Here is a 24129-nt window from a genome sequence, read left to right on the forward strand (position 1 = left end):
TTTTTGTATGGCTTATAATGGTCTAAAACCAAGCTGGGATTAAAGGTTCTCTCTTGAACATACCTTCACTTCACTTTTCCTTTTCTTCATTTTACCTTATATATTTACCAGTTCAGGAGGCCTACTGATAAACAGAACTGTCTCCACCTTGTTGCAAAAAAAATAAAAAAATAAATAAAAATGTTTGCATCGAATCTAAATTTATCAAAGTATTAATATATGTGTTGATGGATTTTGTTTTTATATTGGAATGACTAAACAAAACTTTATTTCATACAAATATAGTAAAACTAATTTTCCAAATTGCCTAAATAAGTAGGCTACATCATGACAGTATCTTTTAAGAAAAAATCTAATAATGAATCATGTATTATGATAACTTTTTGTGTTGTCTGCCCAAGCTCCCTCCCTATAAATCGATGTGAATATGTCTGCTAATGTAACTTTACAATAGAGATAATAATGATGTCCTTTTGCATAGGCTACAGTATTTTTATTGAAGAAAGTAATGGATAGAAGTTCTACAGCTAACATTTGCTAGCAGTTTTTTAATACTTCGCTATTTACAAATGAAACTGACCTGCACTTGAAGCCCTGAACTGCTCAGTAATTTTGTCATATTTTGCTGCTCCTTCTTGAAGACATTTTCCTTTCTTCTCCATCTCACAACTTTCTCCATCTTCGACTCCCTCGCATTTTTTTCGAAACCGTTTTGGCACAAATATAATATAAAATAATCAGAATAATAATAAAAACAAATAAATAAAACAAAAACAGGGCAGCGGCAACAAATAAAATTTTATTCAGCAGATAAGATTTAAGTCATTATTCAGCATACAATTTCCCAAACACCAAAGCAATGGAATTTCATTTGCATTTACATTCAGATTTTTAAAATGCTGCGATTTAACTTTTAATGTTTTAAAAAATAGGAAATCCTCATGGAATCACGATTTAATCTTGACTCATGTCTCGAACAACACATTGTAATTTGGCGCGGTGAGCTAAATGCTAATTAACGTTAGCACATTTAAAAAACAAAAACAAAAAACACTAAAGTTAGATTTTGATATCTAGCTACATACAATTGGAAGATATTAATGGCCGTGTTTTGGTTTTGCCGACCGCAAGTGCTGAAGCGGCGTATTGTTGCTATGACTACCTCTTACTAACTTCCAAATCTAACCTTAGTGTTTATTGTAAGGTTTGAAACCCCGGCTGAAAAACGTATGTACAATTGTTTTTAAAATATATATTTACCCCGCACCTTTGTTTGTACTCTGGAGTTGTTTTAAATCTCCTCATAATGCTGTAGGATCAGTTGTTGATGGCAGAGGGTGGAGGCAGAGAGAGAGAGAGAGAGAGAGAGAGAGAGAGAGAGAGAGAGAGAGAGATACGATACGATACGGAGCAGCACACACACACATCACATCAGACGCTGAATTCAAAGCAGTCAGGACCACCTCGCGCTCTCTCTCTCTCTCATCGCGGAGGTTTGTAAATGTTCGCTCCTCGCATGCTCTCTTTTCTCCACCCTTTTGCTCAGACTCGGCGCGATGTTGCCATTGAATGCTGCATGTTCCTGGTGCTGAACGCACTCGGCGATGGAGAGGGTTGGGCACGCAGGGTAAGGCGTGATCTGCCAGTTTCAGCTCCATGTTTGTAAGAAAAGGGCAAGTGAAATGTGAGTTGTCAAGTGCTTTGAGAGATGCCTTGTGTGTTTTCAGGTAAACGGTAGAGATAGAAGCGCGCGCGACGTGCATGATCAGGGAGAGAGAGAGAGAGAGAGAGAGAGAGAGAGAGAGAGAGAGAGAGAGAGAGAGAGAGAGAGAGAGAGAGACGACTATATGCGCAGGTGCAGCAATTGATGAATCTGATGGACTGCATGATTGCATTGTATACCGGTGGAGAGGGCAAGGCCGAAAACAACTGAATAAGATAGGCCTACATTATTCTACTGTTGATCTTTTCTAGTACAGTGAGATTGAGCTTCTCTGATGTACAGTGGGTGTATGAGAAACCTGTCTGTGATTACAATTGCCTTGAGCTCCAGGTCTTCTCTGGTGCACAGTGGGTGTATGAGAAACCAGTATCTGTACAATTGCCTTGAGCTCCAGTACAGTATAGCATAGCTGGTATACAGTAGGACAGCCCCTTTCCTATATATATGCTACTTTTACTGTCCATTGCATTGGTTCATTATGTAATTCTTCAAACATGAACACTTAAAGCATCTAACTGTCCTTAAATAAAAATGTTGGAAAGAGTTTATAATTTGATTATGGTTACCATGAGTTTTTCAGAGCTAAAGTAACAAACTGCGTATTTACTAGTGACATATTGAGACAAACTGTTTTTATGTGAAACCCCTACGATGCAAGTGTATAATAGAAATTGTGAGATTAACCTCTTATTTTCAGCTTCAAATTCTTTAATATGCTTCTTTGAACCACAAGACAGATATTAACTTAAATTAGGCGTGCATTTTTTTCATGAATTTCAACCATAACCAGTATAGTAGTGTTTTTGTGGGGTTCATTTGTACAGTAAAAATCTGATTCAAATTGCTTGGAATTTAGGCTTATCTTATCATGTGCACATGAATTCATTTGTGTATGTAATATTTATATCTGGGGTTGCTGAGAAGAACCCAAACATAAGTATTGCAATATTTTTTAAGCATGTCATCAAGATGAAATTTAGGCTAGTTTATAATCAGTTCTCATAAGATACAATTCTGAAAACCTGATACTTCAGTGTTACAGTGATTATGTTATGAGCTATTCAAATGGCTTTTGCATGCATCATGACTATTTTTATATGCGTAACTCTAGCTTTCAAAAGAATTCGCCCTGATTGGACGTAGCAAATGCACATTACTATTTCTTACTTTTGGCCCCAGGCAAGAATGGGAATTAGGCCTAACCCTTGACCATTATTCATGTGCTGTGAGAGTGAAAAGAAGAGATAAAAGGAGCAAAAGAGAGAAAGGATGCATGAAATGGATGTATAGTAGAGGAACAGATAAGATCACGTTATTTCTGCTTCAGAAAAACGTGTTGAAAATTGGATTGGCTATGCTGCAATTTAGATTGGCTATGCTGCTTGATGTTTACTGACGTTATAGCGTTCAAACTGCCATGCAATTTTGCAAAAAATAAAGTACAGTGGTGTATGCACCATTTTCCTTGACTGTTTTTAATGTTTGTGTGTAACGCACATTCATGTGTGATATTTCTGGATAATAATAGCCTATTTAACTGATTTTTATGCTAAAGAGTTTGCTTTAGATTTGGCTATAGCCTACTGAATTAAAAGCAACAAGGATTTAAAGTTTTATTTTAAGCTTTTTTGTGCCACTAGCGTCACTGAATAGAGTTAGCCTAGAGAATTGGTCTGCCTGCTGTAGCCAGTTTTGAAAGTATTTTAATACCAATAAAGGAGAAATTCAGACAGGCATAAAGTTGATTCATGACTGTTTAAGTCAGTCATATGGACACATCTGTCCACCAGCTCGAGTGTAAGGTGAGATGTTGTTTGTGACAGGTGTGGAGTGGCGGTTTTGAAGCCTCCGCTGTGTGTTTGGTACTGAGAGTCGTCAGGAGAGGTCTAGCTGCAGGGGAGAAATCAAGTGCTGAATTATTTATAGCTGTGTCCAACCTCCATCAAATTGCATTGTGAGGCTTTATGATCATATTCCTTTTTGCAGGCTATGGTTCTGCTGTCACCATTGAAATGCCCTAAATTTCTCAGAATTGTAATAAAACAGCTGCTAAACAAAACCCAACGGCCAATAGGTGTGGAGTGACAGTTTGCCAGAAGCTTTTGTCTCTTTTGTGATTTTTGCTAAACTGGTTTAGGAAATTTGAAAGATAATTTTTCCTTCAGATAATCCCTTAATTAGCACGACTAGTTTCTGCATGCGATAAACACAACACAACAATCTAACGCTTCCTTAAAGACTAAAGCTTGGTCTGCACCTGGTTTGATTGGGCGATTTTGTGAACTAGATGTGTATTACCGTGTCAAGCTGTGGAAAGATGTAAGAGAGGTTGATTAGAATTTAAGAGACATTTAATCTGGCTAAATGGTCTGAAGATAATGCTCTTTGGGTGAAATGCTTGCACCAAGTATTTCAACTGAAAGCTTATCTCTCTTCCCCAGATTTCTAAACTCCCTCTGCATGGTTAGCCACTTGGCAGACACATACACACACCAAACACACTTCAGACTCAAGGAAGAGGCATGATTTAGCTGAAATGGACAACCTATGGGTCAACAGCAGTGTGATACTTTTAAAAGTAATGCATTACTCACTGAAAAAGTAACTAATTGTGTTACGAAAAGTAATGTGTTATGTTACTTTTGTATTACCAACTTGAGTCTGAGGTATTGTGACTATACAATAATTTAATAATTCAATAATGAAAGACTTTTATTAACTTAAACATTTCTTGGCCCCAATGAAGATTATTCTGCCCAAGAACATCCGGAAAAACCATCTGTGTGACATGGAAAGCAATAGGCATATTTCATAATGCATAAATTCGAATCTCTTTGCACAGGTGGTCCAGTGTTTCACAGTATGAAGTATACAAATTTATTCTGGCATTTTCACAAGATTGCACACGAAAATATTGTGTGCGCACAGCATTTTTTTGCAGTCAAGGCCCATCTGTTTGCAATGCACAGACCTGGTTTTGAATACAGCAAACTGGAAAGTGTGAATCAGGTGTTAAGCGGTGCAGTCAACAGCAATAGAGTAATGTGTATATGACATGCTAACTTTAATGTAACAAGAGCTAATTGGCCCCCATTGGAGAGGGGGGTTCCCATGACCTCTTGTGTGAGCCCAACCCAGCACGCAATGACAGGCTTTGACACTACATAGCAGGAGCTCAGTGGGAGTCGCTGCAGACCCCCTTCCTGAAATCAAGTGTCTTCAACTGCTCTCACGCACCAGGGGGTGTAATAATAATATGCTGTCTTAAGTGGGTCAATGTTGACTCTTCATTGCCGTAAAATATCAGATTTTTCTTCCGAGACAGTGATTCCCACCCAGGGGTACAGGCTTTACTTTGGTTGTACACTGAAAATGGTTTTATTTGCTTTGTTAAACCTATAAAACAGAAATTACAATTTACTGTACTGTAAAAATACTGTACAAATTTCAACCTATATTAAATTGAGTTCTGCTAAGATTTCATTGCACTTTTTCCACCACTTTTAATTTAATTATTGATGAATACAATTGATTACATTGTATATTCATTACATGGCAATTCTGTCATTTTTGTCTGAACATGAAAATTCCCTTATTTCCACCACATCTCAAATTATGGGTTTCATAGCATTCTGTGATGAAAATTACATTTTAAAATATTTTGGGACTCTCTTGTCTTAAGGCAAATTGTATTGCTACAGTAACATTATGTAGCTGAAATATAATAAACACACAATTAAATAATATTATCTCACTTTTTCCTAATTAATTAGACATAATTATAGTACATTAAGGTAAATATCACTTGTGAACGAATATTTTGGTCCCACTTTATATTAAGTGGCATTAAGTACTATGTACTTACATCCAAAAATAACTACAATGTACTTATTGTGTTCATGTTGTATTGTAAAACACTTTTGCTGCTATTGAGGTGTGATACGGGTAAGGTTAGGGACAGGTGTGGTGGATTGGGTAGGTTTAAGGTGTAAGGGAAGGGTCAACTGTGTAATTACAAATGTAAGTTAAATGTAAAAACATGTAGTTAAACAATAAGTACATTGTATCAAATTATTAATTTCAATGTAAGTACATAGTACTTAAAGCCACTTAATATAAAGTGGGACCGACATTTTTATTGTGTCCCATGCACACAAGTGATATTTACCTTAATGTTTGTTTCTTAGCACATCATATCTTTCATTTTTATCTCAAGCATGCTTGTCGCTAAAACGTCTTTTTGGTAAACAAGTAGACTAAATTTAGAAAAGCTTTTATTAGGGGCAAAATAGTTATATGTTTGAAAATGGCAACTCAAATTGAACATTATAATCATGCTAAAAGTTAAAGAAACACTCAATGACAACATTTTACAGTGGACAAAGTGTGTAAATGATACTTAAAGACGCAGACAGATTTGGCATGCTGTAGAAAAAAGAGTGAAAGTCTTTAGAAATAATATTTAGATATTATTATAGTGACAAAGTAAAATGACCATTGTGACATTATCAAATACAAAGTAAACCATTTTGTAGGGAATTCAATGTCACATGTATGTTAAATGATTTAGAATTATAATAATATATTTTATTTTTCATTACAGTCAAAACAAAACATTGTTTTTTATATTTACATTGTACTTTTTTCAGCCAAGACATTAATGACTAGCTATACAGACCCTATGTGGTTTTCTGAGACATTGAAAAATGTATTGCTGCTGCCCTGATAGATCATGATAGACCTCTGAGGATGCCTTTTCATCCGGCTCTGTGGAATTGCATTCATTCTGCAGTGTTTTCGTGATATAGCACTGGACCTGCAGAACAGTACACATGGTCCACACGCTCTGCACTAGGTCTGTGTTTTGTTGTGCAAATAAATGCAGATTCCCGGCAAAATGATTCCAGGCATGATGTATTAATATATACATGCTGAGAATGAACAGATTGCTTTCCTGCTTCTGTGTGTTGGGATGGATCTGTATGGTATTGTAGCCAGGCTACATGCCCTATATTTAATCTAATTGTGAATGGTGCTTTTCTGTCGGAATCACTTTGCTCAGAGTTTAACCTAATTACCCTTCATGCCCTGCCTTCCTGTATCCCTCCCACATCTCCCCTTTTGCGGAAAGTGTATCAGTTCCTTATTTACTGTCCAGACTAGTAGGTTGAAACCATTTGGTTTGTTGTTACAATTGTGTAATCAGTGCTTTTATTTCTTATGTTATGACAATTAAACAAAATGATGGCATATGGTTTAAAGATTTTGCGCTGGCAGACTTCCAGGCTCCAGATTGTGTGTATGATTTCATACTTCTACATGATAATTTGGCATTTTTGCTATTTTTTTTATCAAGTAATAATTGAAGCACAAAGTAGGATTGGCAAACTCAGCAGAAATGTCACAGAATAAATGTAACTGGTCTAAGTGAACGACTCGCCATAGGCATCATTGACATACAACTCAACCGAAAAATATTGTTCATTTCAGGCTTGTCTCTGGCTGCAAATGTCAGGGACTATTATGTTAATAACTTAATTTCAGCATGAGAATTAAACAAATAATTAATATATTTTCTTTATCATTTACATTTTATTGCTTTACTCAAGATAAACATTTTTGTTTTCATCTTGAAATTCGTTTTATAGTTTGAAACGGTAATTATTGGTCATTTGTAATGGTGTAAACCTCAAAAAATTTCTTTGTAAATGTCAGGCATGTTTATTACCCTCAGGTATTTTTATTAAAACCGGGAAAACATCCTCATTTTAGAGGACACAATATAAATGGGACAGATCTACTCACCCATTATTTTCTCCGCAATGCGACCTAGTAGAACTTCTCTCCTAAACAACTGGGCAAATTTGATCATACAGTGTAATTGCAAAATTGCCAATAATCACACAGTACTATGCTACTTTATGGTGCTAAACTGATTGGATGGTTAGAATACAAGCCTATTGTACAAGCCTCCCTTTTGTTTTTCTTTGTCGTTTACGGTATGCATAAATAATACTGGTCTCTAAAAAGGCTCACTCAAAAGGTATTATGCTGCCTTCACAGGCTATCGGAAATTTTCTATTTCCCAGTTCTGAATCATGGAATCATGAAGGACACCAGGTTTATTCTTGCCTATATATTGGGAAAATCTTATTAAAGCCAAAATTATATTTAGCGTCCCATTTACTGACAACTATATAAACAATAGTCAGCTAGATAGTCAGCTTGCTGACAATTCTAGAATTTTCGCTTTGTATAAAACATTTAATATGCTTCAAATGATTATTCATGTATGTAAATATGCACTACTTTAACGACAAGACAAGGCATGTAGCTGTTGTGGAAAAAACTAATTAAGAATACCAGTCACAGCAGCAGATGTTCCTCCCTCCTCCATGTTTTAAGTTTATGGCTTGCCAAACTCGGGAACTTGGGTACAGGGTCGTCGGTAGCAGTGCGAAAGGTGATGGCGATTCTAGAGTCCATGAAAATGAAACTAAAGCTAAACTGAACATAGTGGTGACAGAACGCACCCCCTCCGGAAAGGCGCAGCCTCGCACCGTAACAGATCGACAGAGGGACAGGGAGGGTGGGGGCTCTGGAGGCTGTCGAGGGGCTGGCGAGGAACCAGAACAAGGCAAGAAGAACCAGGGTGGAGCAGACGGCAGAAGTACCCCTAGAGGAGCTGATGGTGAACACAGCAATGGAGTGTCTGACACTGGAAGGAAAGGTGGATGCCCAGAGCACAGGTGGTACAAAGACCCATGGCGGAATCGATGGTGGGAGGAGCTAAAGCAGAGTTAGCGGTCCAACGACCAGCAGTGTAACCGAGATGTCTCTGGACACCCTTGTGGAGCCGAGAGACTGAAGACACCGGGAGACAATGGAGGTTCTAGGGAGCAGTGCAGAGTCGCAGTGATGAGCTGCCGAAGTGGAACATGGCCGTCGGAGGTTCTAAGTGGAGCCGAAGCACGGAAGAAAGCTCGAAAGTTTGTGGTGCAGGCAGGGCAATATCTGGCCAAGGTTAAGCCGGTGGGACGAGGAAGCATGGTGGAGCCAAGGAGACAACGATCCCTGGTGGAGCCGAGGGAGTTTGGAGCCAAGGCAGAGTTGACTGCTCGATGGGCTGAGTTGGAGCTACGGGCCTGGAGGTCTGAGGTGGAACAAAGTAGTCGACACATCTTGGCTTGAGCTGGCAAACTAGAAGTGCCCGGCAGATCCGAGCAAGTTATAGCCAGTAGAGGAGCAGAGGAACTGAAGGGCGCCAGCAAAGACGGGGCTGAGGGAACAACAAGCCTGGGCAGAGGAGGCGGGAGAGTGAGGCAGGGTGGGTGCATTATCAACGACATAGCAGTCTTTGAGCTTGGCAAGGCCAGTAGCGATGTAGGCTTAAGGCTGGGTGGAATCAGGGGAGGGAGGCTGTCATCCTCTTCAAGGTCTTCTCTATTTCACACCGGCTCGTAGGTAGAAGTCGACACACACACACTTAGTCAAACTAGGCGGCTACTTTCGGCTCTGGGACAGACGTGGCCTCACGCTCGGGCTCCATTATAGGCATTGACATTGGCTCAAGGTCCGTGGCGGGCATCAGCACGGTCTCCAGCTCTGCGGTGGGCTTGGGCTCCTCTCCTGCGGTGGGCGAGTGCTCTGGTTCTGCAGTGGCCATTAACGCTGGCATCAGCTGAGGGTAGACACACTGCAGAAATCGGAGGATTGCCTCTCTCCAGGTTTCTTCTCTCCATATTTGGAAGTTCCAGGGAGCTATAATAATTCACCAGTTCAAATAAAGACACTTTAGCGTCTCATTGTTACCCAGTGTCCCAAGTCTGCTTTTACAACCAGTTGATTACTTACTTTTCCAGCGTTCTGCTCTGTGTCACGCATAGTTGAGTATGTACGCGTTTTAAAGACTGTGAGCTCTAAAGTGTGCACTATAGAAGCGGACCTTTCGTATATTTTGTCCGTGTTTAAGTCTGTGTTTCACGTACTGACATCAGCAGAGATGAGAAAATTATGCAGACTATAATTTATCCCTGTACATAATATTTTTTTTAAATGATGTGCCCTCACAAACTATAATCAAAATAAATTCTCCTACCTCTTGCAGGGACATCTCTTCTCTGATTATGTCTTTACAGACGTCAGGGCGGGACAACCTGTCAACAGCAATAGAGAACCACAACCATCCGATCATTTCCTGATAGACAAAATCGAGTCCTGCCCTCCATTTTTTTATTGTTTAAGAAGCGTTTCACTCAGTTATATGTCATATGGAAGAAAAGACTATCGCAACTTCCATTTCATAGGGACTTCTGGAATGAACAAATCTGTGTGGTGTATTCATATGGCAGAGTTCATCAAGAAACAAGAAAAGATGATTACCATGCTGATATTTCCTCAAGGTTTTGATGCTATTGTCTCCCCCTTATGCTTTCAAGGCATCTGTGGATAAGAAACTGTCTGCCAGCAAGGTTTTAGAGTTTTAATGTGTTTTAAAGTTGTGTATCTGCACTTACTCCTCCCTTCAAGCTGAAAGCTCTAGGGTTGTCGGGAAAGTCATGAATCTTTCCTTGTTCACATCTATTGATTTGAACTGGCCCCAGACGTCTTTTACCTGAGTCATTAAGCTGTGGCTGAAGGTAGCTTCCAATAGGCTTAATGGATGCAATCAGGGACCATGTGTATCACTCCTAAATGCATGTCCTTCAAAGGATCTGTAAGAAAATAAGAGAGGATGGGGATAGAATCATGGAGAACTAATCTTCACTGAAGTCATTATTCCACTGCCACAGAGAAAGTGACTTGTGGGAAATCTGCCAGTTACAATGTACCAGATACATCCACAGTTATTTACTTTATTTAACAAGTTGTTCATTTGCCCAAGCAAATCAATTGATTTGTGAATTTGTGTTCAGACCAAAAAAATTGGGAAAAATCTCTTATGTACAGATCTGCTGCGATCTGGCTGAAGTGTTTTCTCAACCAGGCATGTCAGAGTCTTTTATAATTGCTTTTTTTTATAGGCATATTATTGCTGTTTTTTGTGGCAAAGAAATTTAATAGGCCACAAAACCCATAAAAAGCATCTATTATTCTTAGCAAAGCTAAAGCAATGACTTCCTCAGAGAGGTTTCCTGTACATGTGCAAAGACCATGTTTCTATTCATGCATTATTGTGTTGCATAATTGTGTAAAGTCTTTAATAGGAAGAGTAATAATTTCATGCCTGATTGGGCAAAGTCTTAGCCAGCTCCATCCATGCTTTAAGCAGCTATGTTGTTTTCCTGAGACCTTTGATTTCAAAAATCCACCACAGCATTTAGTGCAATAAGCATCTCAAATTAATGATCATATTATCGCAATGTTATTTTGTGCAATACATCAGTGAGTCTCTGTTTAGGAAATCAAACGCCCTGTGGTGATCTCGTAGTTTGCCACTGAAGTAGAGCTTACGTAAGGATCCACTAATAGCTACAGAAAGTATATGATCTCCTCTTCTTCTTTATTTTTAGTACTAAACTACAGCTATCCTGTGCAATCATGCGTGCTTTAAGAAGATCTAAAGGAGCTTCATAATAAAAAACACTTTTGAGTTTCAGTTTATGCTTTCAGTTAGCAAACTGTAACCTTGAGGCTTCCGTTCTAATCCCATTTTATCATTTTAGAAGCTCAAAGATGGATGAGATGCACAATCAGAATCAATCAGAATGTCGTTTCTCCTTGACATCTTCCCACCATTAGTGCATTGTGAGATTTCAGATGACATATATACTTTTGCTGTCTTACAAACCTACACATTCGGATGCTAGATAATTTGCATTCACCAGGACTTATGCTTGAGCTGGATAGAATATGGTTTTATAGGGGATGACAGAAAGAGGTTTATAATTAGATGCAAAGCAATGTATGATAATGCAAATCATTCAATGCACATGGTTATTGCACCACGTCTTTTCTCGGTCTCTCAATTCATTACACGTATGAAAACACTCTAAAGACAGTTCAATGGAAGCATTTCAAAACACTGTCAAGACTTAGTTTGCTACATTAATACGGTGATTAAACTGCTGTGTTCATGTGGTAGAAGTGATTTCACAGGAGTCAGGTTGAAATGAACTGGTAAATAGCACGCAAACCCGACCTCAAGGTCACATAAGGACACTGTGTTATGCTAATCAGACATGGTGGGTGTTATCACAGCCCCATTTTGACTCTGGAATAGAAGATCAGCATGTAAGGATGGGTCAGGGTTATTAATTTGTGTATTATTATTTTTTTCTTGGGCAGAAGGCCATAAAACCCTACCCCCTATCTGATAAACACTTTTTTTCCTACTATTAAATACCACATTATTTCCACTTTTCGAATATTTTCTTCATTTTCATTTAAATTATCGCCTTTCTGATCTGATATGCGGAGAAGAATGAGTTAAGAAGACTTAATAATTCAAAAAAGTTACCGCAACCCACTTTACTCTCCACACCACTGCTCCTGTTATTAGACAGATTTCTTTTGTAATTGTATCTGGTCCAACCTGAAATTGGTGGGCGGGGTTAGTGTAAATAGCTTCTGCCGAAAAGGTGGGCTATTTGTACTTAGTCTATATAAAGTAGAAGAATTTAAAATTCTTTAAATTTGCTTTTTTACTATTTCTTTTTTTGTTTGTTTTCTTGTCTAAAACAAAAAAAGTGATTTTAATCTCAAGGGTCTAGCTTCGTAAAAAGCAAGAACAATAAATATTGTGCATGGGGATGTTTTAGATGGGATGAATTTAGAGAATTTTAGCATGTCATGCTTTTTTGCTTTCTACATTCATCCCCTTTTTATATTTATGTTATGTGCATGTAACTATTGCTTTTAATTAATTTTGTGTTTGTTTAAACAGAAGTGTAGGAATATACAATATATATATATTTCTTCTGGGATAATACTGGAAAAACGTTATAAAAGTAAAGAATTGTTTAAAAAAAAATTAAGCTAACAGACACATGCAGTAATTGGGGTAATCCGTCCTTTAAATTGAACAAAATGAACTTCCTTTTACTGAAGGGAGATGGAAAGATGAGGAGGCGGAGTGTGGGGGAGTATGAATGAGGCTATTGGAGCGACAGACAGAGATAGAAAGAAAGAGAGAGAGAGAGAGAGAGAGAGAGAGAGAGAGAGAGAGAGAGAGAGAGAGAGAGAGAGAGAGAGAGAGAGAGAGAGAGAGAGAGAGAGAGAGAGAGAGAGAGAGAGAGAGAGAGAGAGAGAGAGAGAGAGAGAGAAAGAGAGAGATCGGTTTATCAGGACCCAGTGAGCAAGTTGTTTTTTTGTTTATTCATCGTTCAGTTACTTTAAGAAGAACAAATAGCAAAAGTCAGTAAACTGGTAAGTGGAAGCAGATTTATTTAAGCAAATACATAACTGGTTACAAACAGTTAAAGACATAATGCTAGTTTGTTTGTTTTTTTATATATATACAGTATATACATATATATAAGAACTACTGTTCTTTAGTATTGTGTCTTGTCTCTTTAGAGTGGTTTGGCTACCATCATAGGGTTCTGGTTTGTTTTCGTTGTTCCTGCGCTGGAAACATATACGGATGTTTTTTATGCAGATCATATTTGCTTTGAAAAGCTGAATGATTTTTTGTGTGCATATGTTATGGTCTGTTGTCAATGACTCAAATGTGGCAAATGACAAACTATCTCTTGTCTGCTGAAGAAAAGCAACCTTTTATAAAGTTTCAGACAACTCCTTGAGATGAAATCTGCAATAACTCTGATAGCCTTAATGTCACGGTGTAGCTGGAAATGTTCAGTGTGTTCCTGTAAGCAATAATTACTTTGACTTCCGTGGGTTTTCAGAACTGACTGTGAATTTATTTTGAGCACCTGCTGTGTGGGATTTGTCTAGAAGCTCAGAGTAACATAAATGTGCATTTATTTGCAGATATTGCGACTTTTTATGGTAGCTTTGTAAAAATTTCAGCTCAAATACTAACAGATGTGGTGGATGAGGTTGTACTGACAATATAGTGATCAATATTATACTGTAATCTGAGTGTTTCTGATTGACGTTGCATGCTGATCAGGTTTTCTTCGCATTTTTTCCCCCCAATAGGTGTGAAGGATTCATCAGGACACAGTAGACTGACACACTGTGGTGGAGCAGCAGAATCAGGATCACGGCATAGACTAAATGCAACATTTTCTTTAGCTGTAAGAGGACCAGATATCTGAGTGCATCATGGATTTTGTGATGAAGCAAGCATTGGGCGGTAAGTGTCATGTTATCAAACTAGCATATTAGTCTCGATCCAAATGTCAGTTTGGTCAAGACCATGATGAATCAGATTGTATTGTTTCTATATGTTGCATTTACTGTATTTGGTTCATTATTTAACTTTCATTTGACGCATGGCAGAAATTGATGAAGATTACACATTTTCCTTCACCGTAAAATTTAAAATAAACAACAACATTTATTGATAATTAAATAATTGAAACATTATAATTATTTTTTACATTTTTATTAATAATACTAAAAAGTATTTGTTAATAATACCAGTTAATTTGCTACATAAAAAAAAATACATTTCATAATTATTGCATTTCAAATCGCCTGCTGTAAGCACAGGATATGCCTGTTATTATACGTAATATGTAGGTCTATGTTTGGTTCTGATAACTATGATCAGTTTTTATATTTATATTTTATATAAATATATTATTATTTTTATTAAATATTTATATATTGAAAAATTGTACATGCATAGCATGTAACCAGGAACTGATGATGGTTTTTAAGAGATACATATGTATTCACTGTCAAATTAATTAATGTGCAATTAAAATTAAAATGTGCAATTGATTTATTCCATAAAAACCAACAATATTTATTGATAAGTATTAGATTAGATTATGTAGTATTAAAATAATAGATTTATTTAGAAGTTAACAAAAAATTAAATGTGGTTGCTAGTATGCAAGACAATAAGTCAGCAATATCTTTTTTGTAATTCATACATTTCTAACTGTAATAAAACAAACTGCTTATTGATCTGGTTATAGTTTTTTTGTATTTGACATTTATTTGTTGTTTGTATAGGTTATAGATTCGCACCATACCATGAACATAACTTTGTCTAAAGGTCAAAGAGACTTTAAATCAATTTCATGATTTTGTTTTTATCAGCTGAGTGACTATGGGCAATAAAACGAAATGTATTTCTCCCCTTTCAATTCCCTTGAGTGGGCCAGATGTAGCAGATTGTGTGACCACACAATGACCTTCTGTGTGAGGTGTCTTTAAGAAACACAGATTGTCTTTTCATTGCACGTCATATTTTACACAGTTCCTTTGGTGTTCCACATGGATGAGGCCAAGACGTCAGATTGTGAAATGTAAAATGAAATATGAAAGAAATGTTTCGTGTAGCACTTTTAATACATCAAGAAAGCTTTGATATGTAAATGTGCCCTGAACTGTATCCTGAAGTCTAAAATGTTTACCAAATGTAGTGATTTTTACTGTGATAGCAGCATAGACCTTATAAAACGACATAGTTTAAATTCTGCTCCATAGCTCCGAGGTAATGAAGCATGATTTACTCATGAAAATCATCCATTATTAAACAGACTTTCCCTAGCTAGTTTTTCTCAACCCTTGCAAATTATTCAGAAGCATATAGAATTTCTTCACGATCCCACAGAGAAGTCACTTTACGCTGCCCTCTGCGTTCAGCAGACTGTAAAAAACAGTTTATGTTTGTTGTCTGTTGGTGTGAAAGACTTTTATTAAAGAAAGATGGAAAACAGAAAAAGGCATAAAATGTAATAAAAATGTGCTTCAGGACAGCTATGCTTATTAATGGACAGGGCTGTAGCGTTCATGTGATATTATAAGAGTGCATAATCACACAAAAAATATCTCCAGATAGACTCACCAACCTCTTATTAATCATTCTCAGAATCTCTTCTCCTTATATTTTATGCAAGATATTTGTTTTTGAGGCTTTATTAAAGGCTAGCAGTGCTTCTAAAATACAAGTGACCTATTTTACTACTACTACTTTACCGTTATAAAAGAACGTAATTAATATGCTAATTTCCTAAGCTCCGATAATTCACATATCATTAAGAATTAGCCTTTTTCCAGAGATACTGGAATACAGTTCCGGCCGCTGCGCCATTGTTATCCAGAGCCCAGATTTGCTCTTCCATCCATAACCATCACTGCTGTTCCTGCCAAGCGCTTTGATGTAAAGCCATAAAGAATCTGATAGAGGGAAGCAGTTCTTTTGTTATGTTAACCACCCTCTGTGTGTCTTTAAACTTGACAACAGAACTACATTCAGTGGCCTACATCTTGCTTTAAGCTCTCAGGAGCGGCAATTGCTTTGTGTTTGTAGAACAATTCATGTGACATGAAAATCTGAAGAATGTCTCAATCTTAATGCTGTGTAGCATGTCATTTATTTAAATACTTTGTCATATCCCAGTTTAATATTCAGAGACAATTATAATTAAGACATCTGTGGATTTATTTCCCCATAAAGAGTAGCACTGTGGCTGTTTATCATTATCAAAACTTTACTCTGTTTGTTTGAGTATCCCGACTAGCCCGACAACAGCAACATTGGCTCAACCAATTGTGTGAGTTTAAGGCAGGGCTATCGGTTTGATCGACCAATGGCAGAAAGGAGGAGTGTTCATTAACCTTGTTTAAAAAAATCATAATTTTAACATTTTATTTGGTAGCACAGGAATTACACCCTAAGAGGCCATTCATACAGAATGTGTTTTTCCATTCCACTGCGCTATTTTTCCGTTGTTTTTCTATGTAAACATGCACTAGACAGACATTTTTGTCCATGTTTTGCTCATTTCTCATGTCTTTTGCAGCCTCTCGTGAGTGGCACTGAATTTTAAAAATGTGGCGCTAAGTTAAAGGTGCTGTATGTAATCTATATAGTATTTCGAAAACCCTGGGTTGCCATATAGCACAGCGTATAGCAGGCATGAAAGCCAACAAACAAACTCAGAGATTGCTCGACTAAAAAGCAACGCTTCTAGCACTTGGATGCTTCAAAAAGTTTATAAAGAGATCGTAAAACTAATCCATATGAATTGAGAGGTTTAGTACAAATTTTATGAAGAAACTCGATCGCTTTATATGATAAACAGATTTAATTTAGGCTTTTATTCACATATAAACTTTAATCTGCGAACATAAACAGAAGCTCAACCGAACCTGCTTGATGCGCGAGAAAAAAGTAATTTGTTCTTGCAGAAGCTCAAACGTGCTGCGTAACACGAGAATGAACCTCATTGGTTCTTGAAGAAGCTCAAATGTGCTGCGTAATACAAGAACGACCCTCATTGGTTCTTGTGGAAGCTCAAACGTGCTGCGTAACACGAGAAGAACGAACCTCATTGGTTCTTGAAGAAGCTCAAACGTGCTGCGTAACACGAGAAGAACGAACCTCATTGGTTCTTGTGGAAGCTCAAACGTGCTGCGTAACACTAGAATGAACCTCATTGGTTCTTGTGGAAGCTCAAACGTGCTGCGTAACACGAGAATGAACCTCATTGGTTCTTGAAGAAGCTCAAACGTGCTGCGTAACACGAGAATGAACCTCATTGGTTCTTGAAGAAGCTCAAACGTGCTGCGTAACACGAGAATGAACCTCATTGGTTCTTGCTGAAGCTCAAACGTGCTGCGTAACACGAGAATGAACCTCATTGGTTCTTGAAGAAGCTCAAACGTGCTGCGTAACACGAGAATGAACCTCATTGGTTCTTGTGGAAGCTCAAACGTGCTGCGTAACACGAGAATTAACCTCATTGGTTCTCGAAGAAGCTCAAACGTGCTGCGTAACACGAGAAGAACGAACGTCATTGGTTCTTGTGGAAGCTCAAACGTGCTGCGTAACTCGATAATGAACCTTATTGGTTCTTGTGGAAGCTCAAACGTGCTGCGTAACTCGATAATGAACCACATTGGTTCTTGTGGAAGCTCAAACGTGCTGCGTAACACGAGAATGAACCTCATTGGTTCTCGAAGAAGCTCAAACGTGCTGCGTAACACGAGAATGAACCTCATTGGTTCTTGTGGAAGCTCAAACGTGCTGCGTAACACGAGAATGAACCTCATTGGTTCTTGAAGAAGCTCAAACGTGCTGCGTAACACGAGAATGAACCTCATTGGTTCTTGAAGAAGCTCAAATGTGCTGCGTAATACAAGAACGACCCTCATTGGTTCTTGTGGAAGCTCAAACGTGCTGCGTAACACGAGAAGAACGAACCTCATTGGTTCTTGAAGAAGCTCAAACGTGCTGCGTAACACGAGAAGAACGAACCTCATTGGTTCTTGTGGAAGCTCAAACGTGCTGCGTAACACTAGAATGAACCTCATTGGTTCTTGTGGAAGCTCAAACGTGCTGCGTAACACGAGAATGAACCTCATTGGTTCTTGAAGAAGCTCAAACGTGCTGCGTAACACGAGAATGAACCTCATTGGTTCTTGAAGAAGCTCAAACGTGCTGCGTAACACGAGAATGAACCTCATTGGTTCTTGCTGAAGCTCAAACGTGCTGCGTAACACGAGAATGAACCTCATTGGTTCTTGAAGAAGCTCAAACGTGCTGCGTAACACGAGAATGAACCTCATTGGTTCTTGTGGAAGCTCAAACGTGCTGCGTAACACGAGAATGAACCTCATTGGTTCTCGAAGAAGCTCAAACGTGCTGCGTAACACGAGAAGAACGAACGTCATTGGTTCTTGTGGAAGCTCAAACGTGCTGCGTAACTCGATAATGAACCTTATTGGTTCTTGTGGAAGCTCAAACGTGCTGCGTAACTCGATAATGAACCTCATTGGTTCTTGTGGAAGCTCAAACGTGCTGCGTAACACGAGAATGAACCTCATTGGTTCTCGAAGAAGCTCAAACGTGCTGCGTAACACGAGAATGAACCTCATTGGTTCTTGTGGAAGCTCAAACGTGCTGCGTAACACGAGAATGAACCTCATTGGTTCTTGAAGAAGCTCAAACGTGCTGCGTAACACGAGAATGAACCTCATTGGTTCTTGAAGAAGCTCAAACGTGCTGCGTAACACGAGAATGAACCTCATTGGTTCTTGTGGAAGCTCAAACGTGCTGCGTAACACGAGAATGAACCTCATTGGTTCTCGAAGAAGCTCAAACGTGCTGCGTAACACGAGAAGAACGAACGTCATTGGTTCTTGTGGAAGCTCAAACGTGCTGCGTAACTCGATAATGAACCTTATTGGTTCTTGTGGAAGCTCAAACGTGCTGCGTAACTCGATAATGAACCTCATTGGTTCTTGTGGAAGCTCAAATGTGCTGCGTAACACGAGAAGAACGAACGTCATTGGTTCTTGTGGAAGCTCAAACGTGCTGCGTAACTCGATAATGAACCTTATTGGTTCTTGTGGAAGCTCAAACGTGCTGCGTAACACGAGAATGAACCTCATTGGTTCTTGTGGAAGCTCAAACGTGCTGCGTAACACGAGAATGAACCTCATTGGTTCTCGAAGAAGCTCAAACGTGCTGCGTAACACGAGAATGAACCTCATTGGTTCTTGTGGAAGCTCAAACGTGCTGCGTAACACGAGAATGAACCTCATTGGTTCTTGAAGAAGCTCAAACGTGCTGCGTAACACGAGAATGAACCTCATTGGTTCTTGAAGAAGCTCAAAAGTGCTGCGTAACACGAGAATGAACCTCATTGGTTCTCGAAGAATGAACCTCATTGGTTCTTGAAGAAGCTCAAACGTGCTGTGTAACACAAGAACGAACGAACCTCATTGGTTCTTGTGGAAGCTCAAACGTGCTGCGTAACTCGATAATGAACCTCATTGGTTCTTGTGGAAGCTCAAACGTGCTGCGTAACACGAGAATGAACCTCATTGGTTCTCGAAGAAGCTCAAACGTGCTGCGTAACATGTTGATGTCCTAAACATACACACGCAGACAGTTAAAGGCCACTTAAAGAGTACACTCTCACTCCCTTCCCTTTCAGTGCCCTGAGTGTCATACGGAAGCAATTAAACACATGTGAAGGTAATGCGTAGACCTTGACGCTGGATTTCAAATACACACTCATGCATTATAAATGACTGCCTTTAATAATAAATGAGTGTACAGTTGCTTGTAGAGACACATTACGCAAAGCCATTATGCAAATGATTAATGACTTAAAGCAAGAGGACAGCATTTGCAACCAAATCTTTCAGCGTGTTTCTGAGACCGTCTGTACTAAATTTCAAACACAGCTGTGCTTTGTATATTAAAAAAATATAGTTGAAGTGGACATCTAGGTAAATGCAAACATTGCTTAAAAGCATTTATTGCTGCACTACCCATAATAACCTGTGGCTGTTGTTTGCTGAAACTGAAACATGTCAAATACACAGCGTGATAGGTAGAGTTGCACCATTTAAACAGATGGCAGCGAGAGGAGTGGCACATGCATCATTCTGGTCTCTCTGTTTGCCTTCATGATTTTGGCTCCAGTATATCATCATATTAGGAGATTCTGCAGTGGAATTTTTGTTTTTGAAGTCTCTTATGCTCTCCAAGGCTGCATTTAACCAAAGTCCTTTTAGGCAAGTCGTGCCACTCGGCCGCCATCTTGGCAACGCCTCCGGGCAACTATTTCGGACTAACAAGACCAGGCTCCTATCTAAATGAATGGGCAGAGAGTCAGAACTGCACTTTCACTGCTTTAATGAACCTCACAGGTTATACCTTTACTACGCATGCACAAGGGTTCACGTTCACGACACCAAACTTCATTTACGTCTCTATCCAGAATGCCGGTGTTGTGCCAAGCACTTAAACAATTATATGTATTTAAATGTCTGAAACCTAAAATAAACATTATGTGGTTAAAACACTGAACAGTTGTGATATAGCCCAGTGGTTCCCAACTCCAGTCCTCGTGACCCACTGCTCTGCACATTTTGTATGTATCTCTTATCTGACACACTCAGTTCAGTTCATGGAGTCTCTCCTAATGAGCTGATGATCTGGTTCAGGTGTGTTAAATAAGGGAGACATACAAAATGTGCAGAGCAGTGGGTCACGAGGACTGGAATTGGGAACCACTTATATAGCCTATGACAAGCGCTGAGCGCGTCCGTCTTTGGCTCAGCGCCAGCCACAGCGCGAAAGCACAGGTTGAATATGGCAGTTATGTCACGTCACTGTACATTCGCTCCTTAGTGGTCAGCTGCTGACTGTTAAAAGCAGATGATTGGCTTTCCAGCGGGAGGGGCGGGACATGTGCATACAACCGCCATCTTTGCCGTTACGGGTTTTCCTTATATAGTTGTATTGAGGATTGAGGAAGTGGCATGTCTCATATACATTGTCTCTGATTTAGCCTAACTGATCAAAAATACAGTAAAAACAGTAATATTATGAAATATTTTTAAAACTGTTTTCTATTTGATGAATTTGAAATGTTATTTATTCCTGTGATGGCAAAGATGAATTATTAGCATCATTACTCCAGTCTTCAGTGTCACATGATCCTTCAGAAATCATTCTAATATGCTGATTTGCTCAAGATGTTTCTTCTTATTATTATCAATGTTGAAAACAGTTGTGCTGCTTAATATTTTTGTGGAAACCATGATACATGTTTTTCAGGATTCTCGAAAGAATAGAATGTTCAAAAGAACAGCATTTATTTGAAATAGAAATCATTTGTAACATTGTAAATGTCCTTAGTGTCATTTTGGATATATTTAATGTATCCTTGCTGAATAAAAGCATTATTTTTTTAAACATCTAACTGACCCCAAACCTTTGAATAATAGTGTAAATAAATAACAGCTTACTCTCCTCTGGGAAGGCTCTATATATCAGTTTCAGCCATTGAAAACCACTTATAGGTGACTTCTATAATAGTAATAATATTTCTTTGCTGTTTTTTTTTTGTTTTGTTTTTTTGGTACAGGGGCCACCAAAGACATGGGGAAGATGTTAGGTGGAGAGGAGGAGAAGGACCCTGATGCCCAGAAGAAGGAGGAAGAAAGGCAGGAGGCGCTGAGACAACAAGAGGATGAACGAAAAGCCAAACATGCTCGTATGGAGGCAGAGAGAGAAAAAGTCAGACAGGCCATTCGAGATAAGGTACTCGTTTCACATTTCCCATCCACTGTAGCTTCTCGTGACAACTGTTTAGACTGAGTCCGGGAAAATTAGAAGAATTGGTAAGCATGGGATCATTTGCTAATTGCTAATCAATTTCGAACTAAAGCAAGATGAAGCCGTTATACCATGATGACGGGACTTCATGATTAATGTGTGTGGGGGGATAATGCATCAAATAAAAATCTCTATTACCCTTTAATGAAATGTCACATTTGCAGGAGGTCTTAATGTCAGCTAATTACAGCTAATTTAACAGCTCCTTCTTTGGGAAGGAAAATAGAGCCGAGAGTATGAGGTCATTACAGGATCATGAATTTAGCCAGGAAGCAGCATGAGAACATCTGGACATGGCCTGATCCAATTCGAGCCTAAGAGACTTTAGAAATGTATCAAAACTTGATTTCAAGGCCAAGATAATAAATATTGTTGGCTGTTTGGCGAATTGCCTGATCCTCTTTTGTAGGTATTTTCAGACACAAGCGTCTGCTACATGTATATAAATACGACAATTAAATCCTGCAAGATAAATGTTTTGATGATTGACTTTTAGAATACACTATTGCACAGTATGTATAAAAATATATCATGAATTTAAAATACAAAATAACATTTGTGTATGGAGTTTTGATCTTAAAACACAGCAAAGTAAATAATTTTACTTTATTTCCCATAAATCAGATATAGGCTATACAGTAGACCTACAGTACAATGAGAAATGGCATCATTTCAACATTCTAACAAGCCCTCTTCTCCTATTGTCTAATTATCTTGATTATATTGTATATGTGTTTATATAGTATGGACTAAAGAAGAAAGAAGAGAAGGAAGCAGAGGAGAAAGCGGCTATGGAACAAGCGTGCGAGGGCTCCTTGACTCGCCCCAAAAAGGCCATCCCAGCCGGCTGCGGGGCAGATGATGACGAGGATGAGGAGAGCATTCTAGACACCGTTCTCAAATTCCTGCCGGGACCTCTGCAGGACATGTTTAAAAAGTAACAGACACAAAGCTGTTTCTGGAAGAAAATGGGAGAGGGGGGATTTTTGCCAAACAGGTGAAAGGCTTTTCACTGCCTTGACGGAATTTTATTTGTTCCTTTCTACGGATAGAAACACAAATCATAACCCAACGACGTTTGGTCTTTTCACTGCCATTCAGGTTCAAACTGTTTACACTTTCTATAGATATATATCTATTTGTTTACTGATCACCAGGGTTTCTGATACTTAGAAAGTTATCTGCCTTAGGTACTCAGCGATCAGCCCCACAGTAACGGCACATTCCAGGATCTTGGTACTGAGCTCGGGCACTGGGGATATGATGGTTACTTGGAGATTTATCTATCTATTTCAAACACAGTGGGGTCAGAGCATTTTAAAACAGTAGCTTGGTATAACCGTTCCTTCTTTCACAGAAAAAACAAACAAAAAAACGTCAGTGAAGTGCAGAATGCAGCCGTAACGCTTTTAGTAGTGTGCATGAGGTCAAAATCTTACTATAAGATGAATTGCGTTTGCCATCGATACGTATTTGTGAAAATGGGAGACGCTGATAAACTGTCTTAGTTGTGCCATGTTAGACCACCTGAATGCAGCCTGGCAGTTCTCATTTGTCTGTGATGTATTGATATTAATTTTATTTTTGTTACAAAAAAAGGTTCTTAATTGGCATCGATGGTAACGTGAAGACCCTTTAACATCCATGGAACCTTTTCAATGCACAAAAGGTTCTTTATACTAGAAAAAGGTTCTTTAGATTATAAAATGTTCTTCACACTAAGAAAAACCTTTATTTTTAAGAGTGTAGTGTAAGATAGAACTTGATTTGACCACAACTGATATTCACATTAGCCTTGCCAGCAAAAGATCAGGAAAAGCTCAGTATGTACTAGAACTGTGACAAAACCACAGTTTATCTTTTTTACAAACTGGACCAAATCTTTACAATGAAGAGAAATCCAGGACGATTCAAGTTCTGAAAAACATACAGAGCACGAAATACAAGATTCTACAAATGTTTCAGTATGTATTCAGAGGTCAGTCACTGTTTTACAGCACATTCATCACTGCCAAATCAAATACGACAATCAGAAATGAAATGGTCTCATACAAACAATTCAAACATAATCAATTGGCATTTTTAAAAAAAATATATATATATGTGGGATGTTCTGCAATATGAAAATACCTGCCTTGAGGTCTGACATGACTTTTAATGTGCTTTCAGTAAAAAAGTAGGT

General features: G+C 38.4%; 1 protein-coding gene across 1 annotated transcript; it reads left to right on the forward strand.

Annotated features, from left to right (window-relative positions):
* The first annotated feature begins 1382 nt into the window (after positions 1–1382).
* On the forward strand, positions 1383–23098 carry cplx2b (complexin 2b). The gene is made up of 4 exons (XM_081382175.1): positions 1383–1493; positions 13829–13985; positions 21697–21872; positions 22691–23098. The coding sequence occupies exons 2-4, from the start codon at positions 13955–13957 to the stop codon at positions 22886–22888; spliced, it is 405 nt and encodes a 134-aa protein (XP_081238301.1). The 5' UTR covers positions 1383–1493; positions 13829–13954; the 3' UTR covers positions 22889–23098.
* The last annotated feature ends 1031 nt before the right edge of the window (positions 23099–24129 follow it).

This window comes from Scardinius erythrophthalmus (assembly GCF_964197995.2).
Source record: "Scardinius erythrophthalmus genome assembly, chromosome: 13".
Taxonomy (NCBI): Eukaryota; Metazoa; Chordata; class Actinopteri; order Cypriniformes; family Leuciscidae; genus Scardinius; species Scardinius erythrophthalmus.